Source organism: Embiotoca jacksoni, unplaced genomic scaffold (genome assembly GCF_022577435.1).
Source record: "Embiotoca jacksoni isolate LCO1_2020_lvr unplaced genomic scaffold, fEmbJac1.0.p SCAF_58, whole genome shotgun sequence".
Classification (NCBI taxonomy): domain Eukaryota; kingdom Metazoa; phylum Chordata; class Actinopteri; family Embiotocidae; genus Embiotoca; species Embiotoca jacksoni.
Genome location: NW_027185412.1, coordinates 68,446 through 88,441, shown reverse-complemented (window position 1 = coordinate 88,441; position 19,996 = coordinate 68,446). Strand labels below are relative to the sequence as shown.

Genomic DNA, 19,996 nt, shown 5'->3' with positions numbered 1-19,996 from the left:
TGTGCCAAAAGCTCCTCGTTTTTACGCACAAGCTGCAGACCAGTCAGGCAACAGAGACTCAAATCCTGGAGCTCACACTTCCTCCTCTCTCTCTTCTTCGTTTCCAGGTGTGGTTTAAGAACCACAGGGCCAGGAAGAAGCAGCAGCATGGCGGGTCAAAGGTTAAATCCCCTTCACCTCCACGCAGAAAGTAGCAGAAAAGAAGCACTTCACCTCCTTCCTGTGAAGCTGACACACTGTCCAGCTGCTGCACCTCCACCTCCTCCTCCTCTTCCTCCTCCTCCTCCTCTCCAGAGATCAGCTGGCTGCTGTCAAACATCTGCTGATCCAGCACATCATTTCTGACTGATGCTGCAAGAAGCATCAAACACCTGCAGCTTCACACCCGAGCAGATCTCTGTGAAATGTTTAATAACAATAAATTGCAATTTACTGAGTAGTTTCTAGTTGTCATGTTTTTCTTTTTATTATTTGTTTAAATTGTTATAAATCTGTCTGTTAAACAGCGTAATTTTGTAATCCTGAGTGTTTTCATTTAAACATCTTCAAGTTGTCATGATCAGACTCCAGAAGTTGTATTTCTGATTTGTGCCTTCAATAGTGATTCATAATCTTGATTTATACAAGGTAAAAAACTTTTATTCAATTTATGATGCTGAAATCCAAAATAGTTTTACAACTTTTGATATTTTTTTAAGATATTGTTCCCATCATTTATTCTCTCTTTTAAAAGGACTGGATCTCTTAAATTGTCCGGATTATTTTGTGAAGAACAAGCTGTGCTGTGAAAAGTGACCACTAGGTGTCAGGATCAAACAGCTGTTGAACTTTGTCAGGGCTTAAATATTATTGTTGTGAGCTCCTTTACTGGAGTATTTTTCATTTTATAACACATTATAAGGGGAATATTGTAGCCCACTTGTGGCTACATTTAACTGACAACTACATATATGAATTACTTTGTAATGTCGAGACTAGAAAACAGACAACTGGCCAAAACATTACAGATCAGGACTAGTTAAACACACATCTACAATAAAGTGACATTTTGAAGGTCGATGAAAAAGTTCAGAGACTGCTCCTGTTGCGCGTGAACAGTTAGTCACGCCGCAACGTGCACAGAGTTAACTTATTATTTCAAGCTGTCTGTTGAGCAACATCAGCATGTTTTTGTGAGCGCTGTTTCTATTATCTGACCAGCTGTTACAAAGTTTACTGACATAAAAACATGTGAACAATGGGAATAAACATAAACAGAAGTTTTACAGAAATTTGCCACAAATTATTCTTATTTAACTTCCTTCTTTTATCATCATTTTTTAATAATATTTTTCTTAAAAGATGATTATCTTGGGATTTAAATGTGAGCGGATTAGAGGGGTTTCAACCATCGATCTGATTTGTCAGCTCGAACCTGAGGTGCTGGAGTAAAAGGAGCGGACAGGAGCGGTAGGAAAACATCAAAGTCTTTATTATATTCATAGAGTCGTCACTGGTATTATTAGACGTATTTCCATGCTGATGAGAAGAAAGATACACAGACTGAAAAACAAATCAGAAAATACTGAGAAAGTTACAGAGAGAGAGCATGCAGTGAGTATCTGTTAGAAGAGGACGCTCGTTCTCTCCTGAATCCAATTCAACTGCTTTTAAAACAGGAGGGACTCACACACGCTACAAAAACCAGAGAACAAAAAGTACACTTAGTGAAGTTATCAAAATATAGGCTATATACTGTATAATTTAATTAATGTTCAAACAACCAGTGCTGAGTTAAGATTCTATGAGAATGAGTTCAACGTTATATTCCGAGACACCGAGCGCTTGCGGACCATTTAAAGGACACAACCCGTGATTCTGAACGTTTCAGCCCCGTCAGCACTTCACACTTCTGCCGATCACGTACCAAATCAGACAGCAGTTCGATTTCCTTCCTGTCAGGCAGCCAATGAGATCAGTTTTAAGGCATGATTTAGTCAACTTTTTCCTGCAAAAATGTTGTCGTTACCGTCCCGGTTTTGAGGCTCATCCTGGTTTGGATCTCAGAAAAAACCTGGAGGTTCATGTCTGTGTTCACGGGACTCGAACGGTGGCGTGTTTCTGACCGTCAACTCCAGCGACGATGTCCGCCCTGCTTAACAGACTCGGTTATCTAGCCTGAAATACACATGTCTGTCCACTAGAGGTCAGTGTCACGATTTCGAAAAGCAGGAATGACCACGGTCAAAAAAAAGGGAGGTTAAAGGGTGACAAAGTCCGAGCAGGGACGAGGTTAGTGCTCGTTGGATTGAACAAACATACGATTTTCACCCGGACAAAATGGTAATCGAGTCCAAGAGAAAGCAAAAGTCAACGGGGATTTTTTTTTAAGTAGCGCAAGTAGTTTACGAACATTGTGAAGAGTATGTTAAGTAACATAATGTTACTTATATAAAATTATTCACTGATTCTTCCACTCTAAAAGGTTGCTAATCTTTTTGATGCAAGAACTTTGTGTTTACTTTTGATTTTTCCCATCTGGATGTGATTTTTCGACAACAACGCAACCCGCTTGGATAAAAAAAGGTGGAGTTGCAATTGCTGCAAAATATTGACAAAAGCTGATATTCCTGGCTGCCTTCAAGCGAGGAAAAAGATCTAAAACCCAAAAGAACTGTTTTAAAACCAGTCAGCAGAAATGTAAAGTGAACTCAGCTTGTAGTTAAAAGAGCTAAATCAGGCAGAAGCAGTGGTGAAGCCCTTTAAACTTGGCAGATGAACTAGAGAATATGTAAGAAAAGCTTATGTAACGTCTTGTTTATTGTGAGATTCATAACTAGTGACACCTAGTGGCCAAACCAGAGAAAAGCGCCACATTTACACACTATGTTCAAACCGACGTAGGCTTCACTGGGACATATGGACTGTACTGGAACCGTACGTTTACTGTACAAAGGACAAACTTCCACCATCGTGGCGTTCCACTAATGTTCGCTGAAGACGAAGGAGTCAGCAGGTCCCGACTCGGTGGAGCTTTGGCGTCGCGCTACAATGAGTAGCGACACGTTTCCTGTGTGAAACTATAAACAGATGTGAACGACAACATGTGGATTAACTTCAGTCCATCAGGATCTCTTGTTTGGGGCGGGACGCAGAGGAAAGTAGCTGAAAGCATGAATATAGGTAAGGTAAAGCAGTGAGTCATCTGCATATCGGTTTGGACGTCAAGTCAAATTTTTGTCTCTCGAGACATTTCCTGGGCGGTTTCAATGTCCGAGAGCCAACTTTACTAGTGCAGCACTTTTTCAGAAAAGTGGCTAAAAGTACAGATACACTAATAAATTTGGGAGGGCTCTGAAGTCATAGCTACGTGATCAACATTCACCAGCGCAGACTGTAGTTTTCAGGACATTTCGGTCATTTTTAAAAGACAAAATGAAATGAATTCCAGTTCATTTCGAGGTTTAGTCTTTTCATCCCGCTGAGAAAACCAAATAATCGCGCAGACCGTCAGCCAGAAAAACACGTTTATGCGACGCCGCGTGAATCAACCGACAACTCGGAAGAGCTTCGGAGCTGGACAACGAACCGTTTGGACTGAGCATAAGCAAGAAGCACTGCAGTTATTCCTGACGTCGAAGCGGTTTCCAAGGGTACGAACAGAACAGCTATCCACAGCAGTGTGCAGGAGCGACCACAAAGTGCTTCCTTTCGCCGAGGCTGCAGAGCATCGAGACTGAAATACGTAGCGACTGCTTCAGAAGCTGCAGGATTTCAAACTCCAAGAACCACAAGTGGGAGTTTTTACCGAGATTCATTCAAGAGCCATTTTCTGATCATTTAATTGTAAAAACTCAGTGAACTTTTATAGATTTTTCAACACGTGACTTGCAGATGAAATTGCGACATTGAACAAATCACTTGTCTTGGAGTTGAGATTTTAAAGTTTGAGCCAACAAATAAAACTAGCATGAGGCGGGTTTTTTTGTTAAATGAAAAATTTGTAAAATCACAAATTGCATGCTGACAATGAAACCTGGTCATGAACTGATCTGACCTCAAAATAATGTGCATAATATGAAAAACCGTAGAGGTTTGGGTAGTTCCAGGGATGTAGTGCTGTTTGTTGGAAGTACCGCTGAGACGTGCAAATGTTTCCTTTAATATAATCTACAATATAATCCTTCTATTTTAATTGGTTGTTCAGTGATTGTCTGATTTCAGTCACAACACGTTCCTGCAAATGTTTCAGAATAAAAGCCCTTATTAAGAAATGAAAGGTTAGACCACTAGAGGGCTTTTATTTTGACGGAGTAATGCAGTGAACTTTAACAGGGCAAACGGGAGTGGATCAAAACAACCGCGAAACCTTTTATTTCCTCACTTGGAGAGAAAAAAAAGTCATTTATTGCGGCCACTTTGCTGAAGTGAAGTGAAACGACTCTTGAATTTTTAAAGCTATCCGTCACTGAGGTGTAAATGCTCCTCTAAAATATGAACATCCTTTGTTAGCCGGGATGTTGTTCTCGGCCTGCAGCCTCGGCCGTCGGAGCGTGAGCATGTTCGTCTCTGTTATTTAAGATGCTTACAGGATGTGAACGAGACATGACCACAGGAACCATTTCCACACAGAGATAGGTACACTGTTTACATATTGCTGTTTTCTGTTATGCACATATTTTGAGAAAGATTTTTCAACATGAAGCACACACACACGTACGTTTTTTTGTTGTTGTTTTTTTAGGTTAACTCGTGTTTTGTCTTGTTCGCGGATGCTCGACATTCACAAAAAGTCTTATTTAAATGCAGAGAAAAGAGGGATGAAGAGAAGATGGGGAAGAGAAGGAGAGAAGATAAACTTTCACAAATATCACGGACTCTCCGGAGAGCTCGTGCAGGTTTTTTTTTTTTTGTTCTTTAATTTCTGTGCGGATATTAACGACCCCGAGATGGAGGAGGATGAATGTTAAATGAGGGAACACGGGAGCTGTACAAATATTCAAAGCTGACATTAAGTTTAAATGAGGCTTAACTGTGGCTGCGGGGGCTGAAAACACTTAAAATTTTAAGTTGCAACAAAGACATTTTGGGTCAGTTAGCAGTTTTGGTTAACGACTGATTACGAGTAAAATAGACCGTAGTTGAACTCAGACTAGATGAACTATTTGGCAATACACTGATTTAATAATGACATGTATTCTACAGCGTTTTGTTGCTGTAATGTCCAACGACAGTTCGTCATCTATCGGAGACTAAAACTGAGCGTCCCGCTGTTCTTATGTGCTCAAATCTGCTTCGTAAAGAGAAGACTTCTTCTTTCAAAGTCCAAATTTGACTTTCTGTACGTACAGTATGAGATATTTCACGCTCATCCCAACAGTGAAATCAAAGTCTGTAACATACATCTGAGACATAAAAAAAATATATATAAGTGACTGTAACGCTACGAGAAAATACAATAAAACCAAAAGTCGATTAACCCTGTTGTCACTTCTGAGATTAACGCATGCAGGTTCGGAGTTATAAGGTTTTTTGTCACGTAACTTTCTGACCCGTCAGAGCGGCTGTGAAACAGCGTCGTGGTTTCGTCGGAGGTCGTCGGAGGTCGTGGTTTCGTCGGAGGTCGTGGTTTCGTCAGAGGTCGTGGTTTCGTCGGAGGTCGTGGTTTCATCGGAGGTCGTGCACTCGCGGCGTTCACATCTCGACAGAAGCCGTTAAAACAGAAGGTCTCGGGTCTCAAGACAATATGGCTCCGACATAAACGGCCACAGAACTGGAACATTTCCTGCTAAAGTACCCAAACCCTCTGTAATCGTTGTCATACCCCCCTCCCCCCCACCCCTCTTCCCCCCACGATTGTGACAAGTGGAAGAACAGCTGGTGCTTAGCGATACTTCAAAATGAGGCGAGACCCAAAAGTAGCAGCAGCAAAAAAAACACACAAAAAACACGTAGCAGCACGAACTGATGTTAGAAACCGAAGAGTGAACGAAGGTGCGACAGGGACGGATACCGAGGATACGATGAGCAAAGAGGGGAGTTCGGGGGGGAAATGCTTTTAGCTGGATTCTCCGTCTCATTGAAGGAATGCAGGATGTTTCGATTGGACACAAGGCACTATAGATTTTGCTATAGAACGGCTAAATTCAAAAGGTTTGGAGGGTTCGCGAGGGTTCGAACGCGACACGTTTCGACAGTGAAAAGTGTGACGAGGCTCAGAGAGAGAGAGAAAAGTAAAAGATGGAGCGGAAAGGAGAGCGCAGAGAGATCGATCCGGTGGAGGAGGAAGAGGAAGAGGACGGCGTGGTTAGGACTGCATCTCAGCACGCAGCATCCACGGAAACCAACAGCAGAACAGCAACCTGCAGGAGACGAAGAAGAGGAAGAGGAGGAGGAAGGAGGAGGAAGACCAACGGGAAGGAGAAAAGAAGAAGAAGAAGAAGAAGAAAAGCAGGACTTCACTTTATAGTTTCATATTGTCCAATATAGAAGTGCGTTATATCTATAAAGGCAAAAAAAACAACCATATAATTATAACTTACTATCGCTCATAATTACGAGATAAGATCTGAAAATCGTGTAAAATCGTCCTCGTAATCAGCGTTAGGGAACAAAGCTCGGGATGGTTCCCACGTTTCGATTAACGTATACCTCACTCCAAAACACATCCACCGGTTACCGTGACGACCGCAGTCTTGGCCAACTACGATTTTTTGAATATGCAAAATAGTCGTTATAATCTAAAAAATAAATCGAGTATTATGTGCGACGACTGGTTGTAATGTGTTACTCCCGTCAGAAGGTGGCGGTAATACGCCTAAAAGCTGTCTGCCAGCCGCCATTAAACAACACAAGCGGCGAATATTCAAATAATAATCGAATACCTCCGAGCAAACTTTGAATAGTATTTTTGCTCTAAATGCTCTTCCCTACTATAAAGTCGATAGCATTCTCAACGTTAGCATGCTGCCCACGATATAATCCCATAAACTCTCAATATCTTCGTTAACTTTCTTTTACCGACGGTTATCCCTATCTATAACTATCACAGGAGGGACGAGCGCCTCACAGGTGCCGGCTACCAGAATTATTTATTTCATTTGTGCGAACGCACGAGTCAAAAACGTGTTGTATCTCGTGTGCGGTAGCATTTCGTTATCAGTGAAGTACAACGTTAGCCAATCAACCAATCAGCAACCAAATAACGGCGGTTGTCCGTATTTGTCCCGCCCCTCCTTCGCTGTGATTGGTTGGCTGGAGAACAGCAATGAGCTATTTTTCAACTCTCAGAAGAAAAAAAATATCGTTCATTTAAACAATTAAAAAAATACTCCGATAAAAACACGGCGTTGGCAGAGTGTCAGCCGGTTTCCGAACAAGCTGATTGGTTAAAATTAACCGGAGGTCGACGCCCAGTAGGATGAAACAACTGCAAACAATTCACTACGGCTAGTAAAACATATCAATATTTTTTGAAGACCGCCGGGCTTAGAGACGTTAAAACGAAAGAAAACACCTTTATAAATAATTGCGATTTTTCTGTATTTGATTTGTTAAAGATAATCAGCAGTTCCATAGTTTTACTGCAGTTTGTCTAATTAACGAAATTAATGAATTTATTATAATAAAACTGTAGAAGAAGAACACAATCCCCCCCCCCCCCCAAAAAAAAAAAAAAAAAGCAAGCTCTCACCTGGATATGGAGTTCTCAGAAGTCAGGTCTTTAGGAGAACGCATCGTGTTGAAGTTACGCTTCGGCTGTGACACTGCAGGACGTAAACAAACAAACAAACAAACAGACAAACAGACGGTCTGTTAGTGGTATTAAAACAGAGCGGGGTCAAAGGGTAAATACAATGCTGAGTCAGCTCTGACCTCCATCACTCACATCTTTGATCATTAAATGGAAAATTCTGCCATATTTTGGGGTTTTATTTTGAAAGGATTGAACATCATTTCCTTCAGTTACGAAACATTTTTACTTTTAAACGAAAACTATCCCGAGAGCAAAAAGCACTTACTGGTGACCTGGTGCACTTTCTTCACCATGGAGCCGTCGTTCTGCGAGCCGTCTTTCGGGCCTCCGATTCTGACCAAACACCAAAGAAAATCCGTCAGTTTATTCCAGACTTTGATGGTTACGTCATTTAAAAAAGAAAGAAGCTCTAAACTCCACCAGGGTTTCACTGGATTTCATGGTTTTTAATGTGAAAACTAAATAATAACCTCTGGACGCGGGAGGGCGGAGCAAACACTCCATATTTGGGCAGGCAGCTGAAGTAGCGGACCCCGAACACCGAGCCGTCGTGTTTCCCCGTGGGCTGGTCCAGCTCGATACCGAACCAGAACCCTGCAGGGGACAGGAAGGAGAACCGGGTCACGCCGAGCGCAGAACTACCCGCCGATCAGAACCAGAGTTTGGATTTAAATGTTTCCGCCGCAGCTCGGAGAAAAACCTTCGTAAAGGACCGGCAGACTCACCCGGAGCGAAGTCCGTCTTTCCGTAGAAGCGGACGATGCCGTTTTTCTGCCCGGCCACCAGAACCTGGTCTCCGACGTCCACGTTCGTTCCCTCCGGATCCAGACTGGCGACGGACGTCTTCTTTTTCTGGGCTGAGAGAAACACGACAGGATAAACTCTCCAGAAACACACGCACACAAACGTTTGCTCCTCCGCCACGTCGCCGTGACGACGGGTTACCTTTCTCTCGCTCTTTCTCCTTCTTCTCTTTGTCCCTCCTGGTCTTCCCGGCGAGGCGCGACGCCAGGTCCATGCGGGGGGTCCGGGGGGTGGAGGTGACGGATGACGGCGCCTGATCCACGACCTTGGAAATCTTCGACACCGGAGCGAAGATGCCTGAAGGGACGGACAAAAGACAAGTACGATGAAACCTCAACTCGTCTCCGACTAAACCTCCACCTCCGGAGGGAAGTAAGCGGCTCCACCGAGTCTCCAAGTGCGTCCACGAACGCCTCACTGACCCAGTTTAGGAGGGCAGATGAAGTAGCGGACGCCGCCCACGCTGCCGTCGTTCTTCCCCTCCGGCTCGTCCAGCTCCACGCCGACCCACTGGCCGCTGGCGAACTCTGTGGTGCCGCAGAACCTCAGAGTTCCATTCTGAGAGACGGAAACACACAGAGAGGAAAGGTTCTGGAGTTAGAGGAGACATCCTCCTCCTCCGGGAAGCCAGATAGTCAGCTGATGAAGGGGGAGAGACGGAGGGATGTAGCATTGCAGCGGCGCTACAGGTGGGAGGGAGAGGGGGGACAGGTTGTTGTTGTTGTTGTTGTTTTAGGGAAGACAACGTGTGGGGAGTCAGTCGGGTTAGATCCAGCCGGCGCTCGCTCCAAAACCAACCTGTCTGGGGTTTGCAGCCGGGCTGTCGTCTCGGTTCTGGTCTGTCGGGAGCTACACGGTGAAAACACAACTGTTCAGAGCTCATACAACACACACACACACACACACACACACACACACACACACACACACACACACATATATACACAGACACACACACACACACACACACACACACACACACACACACACAGACACACACACACACACACACACACACACACACACACACATATACACACACACACACACACACACACATATACACACACACACACACACACATATACACACACACACACACACACACACACACACATATATACACAGACACACACACACACACACACACACACACACACACACATATACACAGACACACACATATATATATACACACACACAGACACACACACACAAACAACACACACACACACACACACACACATATACACACACACACACACACACACACAGACACACTCAGTCACACTCATTCACACACACACACATATACACAGACACACACAGACACACAGACACACAGACACACACAGACATATACACAGACACACACAGACACACACAGAGCACAAACAACACACTCATTCACACACACACACACACACACTCACACACACACCCTAAACCGACAAACAACACAACCAATGCATTCGCCAGCAAGAGTGAAGCTCCGCCTCCTTCATGTGGAGCTTTTTCTCACCATCTTGGTTATTGGGTATCTTTGTATATAAAGTGGGACGTGATGTCAGCTGTGATTTTAAAACTGGATTAGATGACCAAACATTGTCGCGCAGAGAAACGAGCGGTATCATCAGAAAGGTTCAGTTCTGCTGTTTATGTTTGATTTACAGAACGACAGGAAGCCGTCAGGAATTATTCAATCCAGAGCAGCAAGAGCAGAACGACGATTCAATTCGACGCCAACTTCAAAAGTCAATATTATCTCTGCAAATGTTTCACCACGCAGACGAGTTGGAAAGTCCAAGTCGTGCAGGTTTCATCAGAAAAAAAACCTCACGACCTCATTTACAACCTCCGTCTACACAAGTTTGTAAAGTCTGACAGAAGGACGGTCAGACCGACCAAACCAGGGCGGTAAAAAGGAAACGAATCGGTTCGTGTCACGTGATCAGCCTCCCTGAGCTCGTGTGTTTGTGTTCGTACAGACGAGCGACACCAGAAGAAGCAAACGGACCACCGTCTGTCACACATCGGTCGTCTGGGTGACAGACGGACGTGACCCCTGACCTTCATGTCGTCCAGCAACACGCGGTCTCCCAGCTTCAGCCCCAGAGACGACAGCATCAGGTTCCCCGGGATGTTGTCGTAGTTGGGCAGCGTTGCTCTGGGCAGGTTGCAGCTGAGCGGGACGGCGTCCTGCAGCAGCTGCTTCAGCTCTTTGGCCACCATGGCCGCCTCCGCCTTGTCCAGGCTCATGTCCATGGGGTCGGGAACCACCTCCGCCGGGACCTGGCCCTTTTCGTTCTGCAGAAACAAAACAAAACAAAAAAAAAAAAGGAAAAGTTCAGATTTCAGATCCGCTTCCAAAGAAGGTTTCTGAAGCGTGACGGATTATTTCAGTGATCGGGAGGAAGTTTGGTCGCAGCTATCAAACCGTGCAAAACCCAAAATACACATTTATTTTCATTTCTGGTAGAGATGCCAACATTTTAAGACATAAATAGAGGAAATATATACGTATAAATATATATACGTATATATATATATATATATATATATATACTCTTCTCGTTGTACGCTGAAGTCCAGTAATCAATGCCGTTGTGATATTGCTAACGTAGCTTCTATTTTTCTAAACATAAGCTCGTTGAAACTCGGTGTGTGCAGGTGTGTGCAGGTGTGTACGCAGGTGTGTGTGCAGGTGTGTGTGCAGGTGTGTACGCAGGTGTGTGTGAACACGAGGCATTTAAAACCCGGGTTTCGGCGTGGTTACCCGGACGGAGGGGTTGGCTCCGTGCTCCAGCAGACACTTGACGGCCCCCAGACAAAGGTTGGAGGCAGCGATGTGGAGAGCCGTGCCGTAGTGGAAGTCGCTGCATGTGGAGTTCAGCACTGCGGAGGACAGAAGAAGACGCTCTTATCTCACGAACCACCGGCCGACCCGGGACGTGTCGGACGATCCTTTTTTTAAATTTCTAAGCACCTCTGGGTTTCGTGGCTTTCAGCAACACTCGGATCAGCTCGGGGACGTCGAAGTATGCGGCGTAGTGAAGGGCGTTCATGTTGGTCCAGCGGCTCCTCAGACTCACGTCGGCGCCGAGGGAGATCAGCTGACTGCTGAGACGCAGCGCTGCCGCCGGGTCGCCTGCAGGACGAGGACGAAACGGAGACAGACGTGAGGCGACGCCCCGACGACTGATGGGGTTTTATTTTTTTCAACGCGGCGCGTTCGAGCATCTTACCGACTCCGTGCGCGCCGGCCTTGCAGCTGTAGTGGAGCAGCGTCATGTCGGTCAGACCGTCGCGGTCGTTCACGTGGCAACCGCGCTTCAGGATCTGAGACGCAGACAGGAAGGAGGAAAAAAAAGGACGTTAAAGGTGAACTTTCTGAAAACACGATTCAAACCCTCCGAAGACGACGACGAAAAGCGAGCGTGTAATCAGTGAAAGCATTTTACACACCAGCTGGTGTTGTTTCCATTGCATGCTGGGATGTGATTAAAATGAGGACGGTGAAACAGGACAGGATGGATAGTAGGAAGGGACGTCTGTAAACGCTGGAGACATCACATCCTGCTCATCACTACAAACATCCCTCCACCTCCTCCATGGGAATATACAATTAGAATAGAATGTCACAATATGTAATATAATGTAGTTTCTACTTGTTATATTTCTATTAAATGACCCATTTGGTGAAGTTGGGTCTCTTTTGGTCCTTTTTGGTCGCTCCGAGCACCCGTACCGTAACACCACGGATAGTCACGCACTTACAATCCTAGAGGAGGCTAGCTGGACCGGTTTGGTTTGAACACATGACACGGAGCTAAAATGTTAAAAACACATGAGAACATGGATATCTTTGTTCATCAGATATCTTTGTTCAACAGATATCTTTGTTCATCAGATATCTTTGTTCATCAGATATCTTTGTTCATCAGGTATCTGTGTTCATCAGGTATCTGTGTTCGTCAGATATCTTTGTTCATCAGGTATCTTTGTTCAACAGATATCTTTGTTCATCAGATATCTTTGTTCATCAGGTATCTGTGTTCATCAGATATCTTTGTTCATCAGATATCTTTATTTGTCAGATATCTTTGTTCCATCCAGACTGAACTAGCTGATCAGTTTAGTGTTTCTATGTTCTGTATTTATTCAGTTTGAGACTAGAAGTCCTCTCTGTTGCTAGGGTGGTTGCTAAGGGTCGGACTACTTCCTGGAGTGGTAAACATCGCGACGTGATTGTTTTCTAGTTGTTAGTCGTACCCCGTGTGTTGCCGTGGAAACGGATATAAACAAAAAGTTGTATATTTTGAGAGCGAATCGCTCCACAACATGAACACATTTAGAGGACAGGTTTTATTTTAGTTGGTAACTTGTTGTGTAATATTGCTTCGGTGAACCAGGCTGCGTTCAGCTGCAGGTTGTTGTTGTTGTTGTTGTTGTTTTTTTTTTATCTCTGATTCTGTTTCCAAGTCGTGTTTCTGTCGTCTGCTGCTTGTTCTCTTTTATTCCTGCAGGCTGAGTCAGCTTCGTCTGAGTCATGGTAGAGCCCCGGATCACTTTCTGTTTTCTCCCTCCCTCTCTGCAACGTCTCACTTTCTGTTCATTAAAATACGTGCAAGACTTTTTTTTTATCCATTTTTTTTTTTTTTTTAAATCGGGGTCAAGCGGCGACCCCGCCGGGACGTCACCTGTCGGTTCGGGAATGTTTTTGTTCTGAAGCCTCCATCGTCTGGAGTCAAAGAAACCATATTTTGGAAGCGCCGCAAGGGTAGCGAGGGGCTGGTCTGACACGACGCCCCGCCCACCCGATACCGGAAACCTGACTGCACCCCAGGCATGTCAATCAAACATCTCACTTTTTCCCAATGGGAGTTCGAATGGAGCGAGCGGCCCCCTGGTGGCCCTCAGTGGTATTTCACTTTAAGGTACTTCGGTATTGGCTTCGGAGCAGTAAAGCTACATCCATTTTGTATCTACGGTCGACTGCCGATGCAGCGATTCTAGCAAAGAGGCCAAACCGTATCAGTTCTCCTCAATACGCGTACGAATCACGCATTTTCTTTACGTCTTGGATTTGAGTCTTCAGCTTTCAGGCTGTGCTGCTAACGACTAATAGAAGAGCTCAGTGGGGATTTCATTGTTCATTATCTTACTGTGTGTGTGTGTGTGTTTGAATCTGGGTCAACGTGACTGACAGCTGGGTCGGGCTCTGTGCCAGCTACAAGAGCGTGCAGCTGGCTGAAGGTTTTCAGCGACCGCGAGGCGCTGCGGCGTTTCCAGCCTCGTTCCTCGTGTTCAGATTTCTCCAGATTCCCCGAATCTTTTAACGACACTACGAACCGTAGACGATGAAATCCACGAATTCTTTTTACCATTTTAGTTTTAGGAACATTATTCTTAGAGCGATGAACCTCTTCCACCATCTTCACTGCTGAAATGGTCTTTTTGTACGCAATCATGTTGCTGATCTGTTGCCGCGGTAACCCAACCGTTCCACCAGGTGGTTTTATTTTCAGCGTTACGCGACTTTTCCCGTCTGTCGTTGACCCTTTCCCAACTTTTTGAGAGACATGTTGCTGCCATCAAATTCAAAATGAGCAGATATTTTTCATAAAACCATAAAATTTCTTTGACATTTTTTATTTGCAAATCATCGCATCATGTTTTCATTTTGAAAACGGAGTTGTAAGAAACGAGTCAGTTTATAAAAATATAAAACCTGGAAAAACCCTGCAGTCTTCACTTCAGGAGTTTGGTGTTTTTCTAGTTGATGAATTATTAAAAAAACAAACCGTATTTTTATCCTTTTTTTTTAACATCAGTGTTATAAAACGTTCTGGCGTTCTCACCTCGTTGCCGATGACGTCGATCTTGTGCTGCACCTGGGGAACCCACTGACGCACGATGGCGAACAGCTCGGGGATGGTGGTCCGAGGGTCCACCAGGATGTCCAGACAGGCCGGGTCGTTCGGGTCGAAGAAGGTGAACGCTGCAGAGAGAGAGGGAAAAACTAAAAAATGAACGAATTCGAGCCGCGGATCGTTCGAGACGCCAAGAAGTTTGTGTCGTCGTCATCAGGTCAGAAGTGACCTGTGAGCGCAGCAGTTTCTCTTCCTGCCGCCTCAACAGCCTGAAGTCAGAGGTTTCATTTCACCGTGACGGACATCGGCCCGACCGCTCGGCCGTCCTCCTCTAAAGCCTCCGCAGTGTGTATCTAACAGGGTGCGTTTAAGGTGGTATGACTGACAGTATTTAAGGTGGTATGACTGACAGTATTTAAGGTGGTATGACGGACAGTATTTAAGGTGGTATGACGGACAGTATTTAAGGTGGTATGACGGACAGTATTTAAGGTGGTATGACGGACAGTATTTAAGGTGGTATGACTGACAGTATTTAAGGAGGTATGACTGACAGTATTTAAGGAGGTATGACTGACAGTATTTAAGGAGGTATGACTGACAGTATTTAAGGTGGTATGACGGACAGTATTTAAGGTGGTATGACTGACTGTATTTAAGGTGGTATGACGGACAGTATTTAAGGTGGTATGACGGACAGTATTTAAGGTGGTATGACGGACAGTATTTAAGGTGGTATGACTGACAGTATTTAAGGTGGTATGACGGACAGTATTTAAGGTGGTATGACGGACAGTATTTAAGGTGGTATGACGGACAGTATTTAAGGTGGTATGACGGACAGTATTTAAGGTGGTATGACTGACAGTATTTAAGGTGGTATGACTGACAGTATTTAAGGTGGTATGACTGACTGTATTTAAGGTGGTATGACTGACTGTATTTAAGGTGGTATGACGGACAGTATTTAAGGTGGTATGACGGACAGTATTTAAGGTGGTATGACGGACAGTATTTAAGGTGGTATGACTGACAGTATTTAAGGTGGTATGACGGACAGTATTTAAGGTGGTATGACGGACAGTATTTAAGGTGGTATGACGGACAGTATTTAAGGTGGTATGACGGACAGTATTTAAGGTGGTATGACTGACAGTATTTAAGGTGGTATGACTGACAGTATTTAAGGTGGTATGACTGACAGTATTTAAGGTGGTATGACGGACAGTATTTAAGGTGGTATGACGGACTGTATTTAAGGCGGTACGTACTGTAGTCTTGGGGCAGCGGTGCCTGGGCGGAGGGGTGCACCATGGCTCGGCGACGTGGCTCGTGAACTGGACTCTGGTACTCGGACACCGACAGCGGCTCGGGCACCGGTTCGGCCACCGGACTCCCCTCTTCCTCCCGCTCCTCTCTCTCCTCCCGTTGCTCCTCCTGCTCTTCATCCTCCTCATCCTCCACCTCTGCCCGCTCCTCACTCTCCCTCTCCTCCTCTAGCTCATACTCCTCGTCTTCTTCCTCTTCCTCCTCCGTCAGCACCTCCTCCTCCTCTTTCTGGACCTTCCCCTCATCCTCCTCCTCCTGCTCCTCCCGGTCGTGCCTCTCCTTCTCCTGCACCTCCAGGTTTTCCTCTTTTGTCATGATTAAGGATGCTGCAGCTCGGCCTGTCAGACAGGACGCGGGACAATTTTAATAATCTCAAATATCCGTTCTCATTTTGGTTTCATTCAACAACAAAACATTTTTCTGCGAGCAGAAATCATGAAAATGTATAAATGTCAAAAACACACAATCCTCATCTGAAAGTGCACAAAGATGTGACGATGTTGTGCAGCAGAAGCAGGTTAAAAACAACCTAATGACTCAGCAAAAATCAAAACTTGAATATAAAAGCTGGTTGAAACTTGAATTAACTGTGTGAGCGGATGAAAGTCGGTGATTGCATCAGACAGGAAGTGCAGCTCTAATGCAGTCAGGACGGATCATTTCTGTTTCCTCTCAGTCAGACTGAACGTTTGCAAAAGATTCATGGAAAAATGAGGTTTGTTGAAACTGCGATTAAACGTTAAGAAGAGAAAACATAATTTACTTGTGCTATAAATGTCAGCATGAAGACCTGAGAGACTTCTTGGATCTTGAAAGACGTTTCACTCGACTTGGACTTGTCGTCAAAGACTTGAGTCTGACTGGAGACGGTCATAAAGGGGATGAGATTCAGATTCTGGTCGGGTCTGGTTTGTTCTGGTTTTCCTTCCAGCCTCTCAGTGCCCATCCTTTTTTTCTCTCTCTCCGTTTCCATTCAGCATCTCAAGAAGAGTGCCATGTTTGGCTTCAGTGTGTGAGGGAGGAGACAAAGAGAGCTCCAGCTAATTGACCCACTGCGCCGCACCGATAATGGCAGTAGCTAAACGGGGCTAATGCTAGCGCTCCCCGTCCATCCCGAGCTGCTGACAGGCCCGACTGGATCAAATCTGTTCTCCACTTTAGCAAATGGACAAGAAAAGCTGAAATCCATCCAGCAGCCTCTCCCTCCATCATCGAGCCATCAGTCTTCTCCTCGACACCCCCCCTCCCCCCCTGCTCCGAGAAAGGAGGAGCAGGAAATGTACATGTGATTTATCTCCGAACAGTTTGTCAAGTGAAAGATTCACTCAGAGAAAAACTGCGATCGGTATCGTTCAGACTGCAGATTCAAACATGCGTTTCAATGCTTGAAACTGGTTAATAATGGAAGTTTAAACTTTTTCTTCGATGCTCTTCATCAACATAGAAACCTTTAAAATAAGTTGAGAGAGTGTTCCTGAACCAGAACCGTGATGCCCACAGAGCAGCAGGAAGCAACAACCTTCAGGAGGAAGTATCGAGAGTGACGTCTCTCGATCGACATCAGCACCTGAGAAACATCCGCTGCAAACCGCCTGAACTGTGACGCCATGGCAACAGAGTTACCGGTTCGAGTCCCACCGGAGTCGATATTTGTCAACTGTCTTTAATGCACCTGGTCTGTCTTCGAGAAGTCAAACATGTTAAAGCCTGATTAGTTTCACCTGTCCCTCGTGGTCCTTCCCTCTCTGCTGTATTTAGTCTGTGCGCTCTTCTTCTTCCCTCTTGTGTCAGTTTGTTTCAGTTAGCCGTCGGTCGCTGCGTCTTTTGAAACGCAAACCACCTGAACTGTGGCGCCATGGCAACAGGGTTCTCCAGCACGACAACACGCCTTTTTATACCCCAAAATCTGATGCAACGGGACGAGACTGAAAAACAATATTGGATGGCTGTGATCTTTGGGCCTCTGGTGACACTGCTTTAAAAAAACAGCCATGATTCTGTGGTGGAAATCACTGCATGGGCTCAGGAACACTTGGCTGTAAGCAGGAGAGTTGCAGATTCTCCCCCCCCCCAAAAAAAAAAAATCAGATGTTTCTCTGCTCCAGTTTCAGGTCTGTGGTGAAATCACTGATGTTCACGTACCAGCGGTCACGTTAACGTGTTGAACTCAGGTGCTGATGTCGATCGAGAGACGACACTCTGAATTCTTCCTCGCGAAGGTTTGTTGCTTCCTGCTGCTCGGTGTTCATCACCGTGATGCGTTCAACAGCAACTCTGAACTTCAGGTTCAGGGATCGACTGTGGTTGCAGAATGTGTCAGTAACGGGAGACGAACTGTTCACATCCTCGCCGCCGACACACCTTCGAAACCGATGACCAGACCGAACGTGCGTTTACTTTTCTGCTCATCCTTGAAGGTTGACATGTGGTTACCGTGGTAACCTCTCAGCAGTGACGGTTGCTTTTTAAGGTTTAGTGACTCGCATCTGCTCCGCTCCTCTCACCAGTTTTTTTTCGACAAAGCATTCGGTTGTTGTTTTTTTCCAGCTGGATGAAACAACGAGCAAAACAACAGAGACGTCTGAATCACTGAATAAGTCCGACATGTTGGTTGTGACGCAGAGAACCGACCTGAGTCACAGGATCAACCCGTCGGATCAATCTGAGCAGTGAGAGGCCAGTTATACTAGTAAAATCCTCCTTATCTGGGCCACACACACACACACACACACACACACACATCACGTGAAAACAACAACAACAACAACGTGGTTTGGTTTGTTGCATTCCTTCCGTTTAAATCACAAATATTCGTCTCTGCGACCGTAAACGGGATTTATTATATAATCTGTGACCTCATTAAAAAAAAATTCCCCTTGGGGATTAATAAAGTAACTACCTAACCTAACCTCAGCCAGATGTTAACTTTTTGCTTAAGAAGCAAATGAGAACTACAGCTCCCATGAGCCTGTGCATGTAATGTATTCTGGTCTGTTGTGCATGACCATAAGGGAGGGGTGGAAGGGGGGGGGGGGGGGGGGGGGGCGGCACTGAGCCATTAAAACAAAAATAAAGAAACAAAGACATTTCTGCAACAACATAGTTCGAGCTAAGAATAGTTTTGCTTTTAAAATAACAAGGTGTTAATATTAAATTTTGAATAAATAAGTATTAAATTTGAATTATTTTTTATTTTTTATGCATTTGATTACTGGCCAATAGTTTTATAATTTTTGTGTTGACCTGGAGCAGTCTTCTGGTCATACAGACCGTTGGGGGGGGGGGGGGGGGGGGGGGTACTGGCCGAGCTGGAAACCACTGCTGCAACCAGCAATGGTCTCATTTTAAAGATTAAAATCAGCTGACAGCCACACACCTCTACAATCTGATCATTTCATGCCCGTTTCTGTGGATTGTGTTGAGATTAGAGGACTGTAGAGACACCGTGTGATGTGTAACTAGCAGGTTGTGAGGAGGAGGAGGATGGAGGAGGACATGGCAGCAGCATCCTCCTCCTCCTCCTCTTCCTCCATCCAGCCTCCATTTTACAACAAACCAAAAAGCAGAGGAACGAAATTTCACACAAAAAAACATGCACATTTTCAAACCGACAGTCAGTCAAATAACAGCATGAGCTCCAACTCGGAGAACCTTCATCATCCTGATCCATTAAAAAAAAAAAAAAACACCGCGACAGGCTCGGTTTGTGGTTTTGTGCCAATGTGCGTAGTGATGGGCAGGATGAGAAAAAAATAAATAAATAAAAAAAAAACGCCCCGCTGAAGAACAATAAAAAATACAAAAAAACAAACACACGAAGGCATCACTGTGGAAACAACGTACACATTAAACACACAAAACAAACGGCTTTTTATCGTTAAAGAGCTCCAATCAGGCTGTCAGTGAACGCAGCAGATGAAAAGCAGGTTGATTTGGGGGTGGGGGGTTGTGTTTTGAACAGCGCCCCTCTCCATCTCCATCTCCATCATCCCCTCGGACAAACAGCACGAGGCACCGTCATCCGATTGGAATCAATAAACCGTGAATGTGCGTAAAACGTTTTGTGTTTTTACCTGAAAACGAGCCGCTGGTTGTTCTCCGATGAGCCCCTCTCTCCTCTCCGATCCGCGGCTGCAATAACAACTGACGCTGCGCCTCCTCTCCCGGCGGGTACATCCTCCCTCTGCCGACGTCTCTGGGTCCTCCTGCCGCCTCCCCACCGGCCTTCTCCCATTGTAACCCAGTTTAAAAGTCA

The 19,996-nt window shown here is 45.1% G+C and overlaps 1 protein-coding gene across 2 annotated transcripts; it reads right to left on the bottom strand.

Moving 5' to 3' along the window:
• Positions 1-1,449: 1,449 nt before the first annotated feature.
• Positions 1,450-19,932, bottom strand: clip3 (CAP-GLY domain containing linker protein 3). Of its 2 annotated transcripts, XM_069173164.1 has the most exons (15): positions 19,815-19,932; positions 15,684-16,079; positions 14,401-14,540; positions 11,785-11,878; positions 11,526-11,687; positions 11,316-11,434; positions 10,610-10,846; positions 9,338-9,388; positions 8,962-9,097; positions 8,681-8,836; positions 8,461-8,592; positions 8,206-8,329; positions 8,001-8,068; positions 7,673-7,745; positions 1,450-6,341 (listed from the first exon to the last, which is right to left on the bottom strand). In XM_069173164.1, the coding sequence occupies exons 1-15, from the start codon at positions 19,915-19,917 to the stop codon at positions 6,287-6,289; spliced, it is 2,046 nt and encodes a 681-aa protein (XP_069029265.1). In that variant the 5' UTR covers positions 19,918-19,932; the 3' UTR covers positions 1,450-6,286. The 2 variants fall into 2 exon arrangements, with proteins under 2 accessions (XP_069029265.1, XP_069029266.1); XM_069173165.1 differs by lacking the exon at positions 9,338-9,388.
• Between the last annotated feature and the right edge of the window lie 64 nt (positions 19,933-19,996).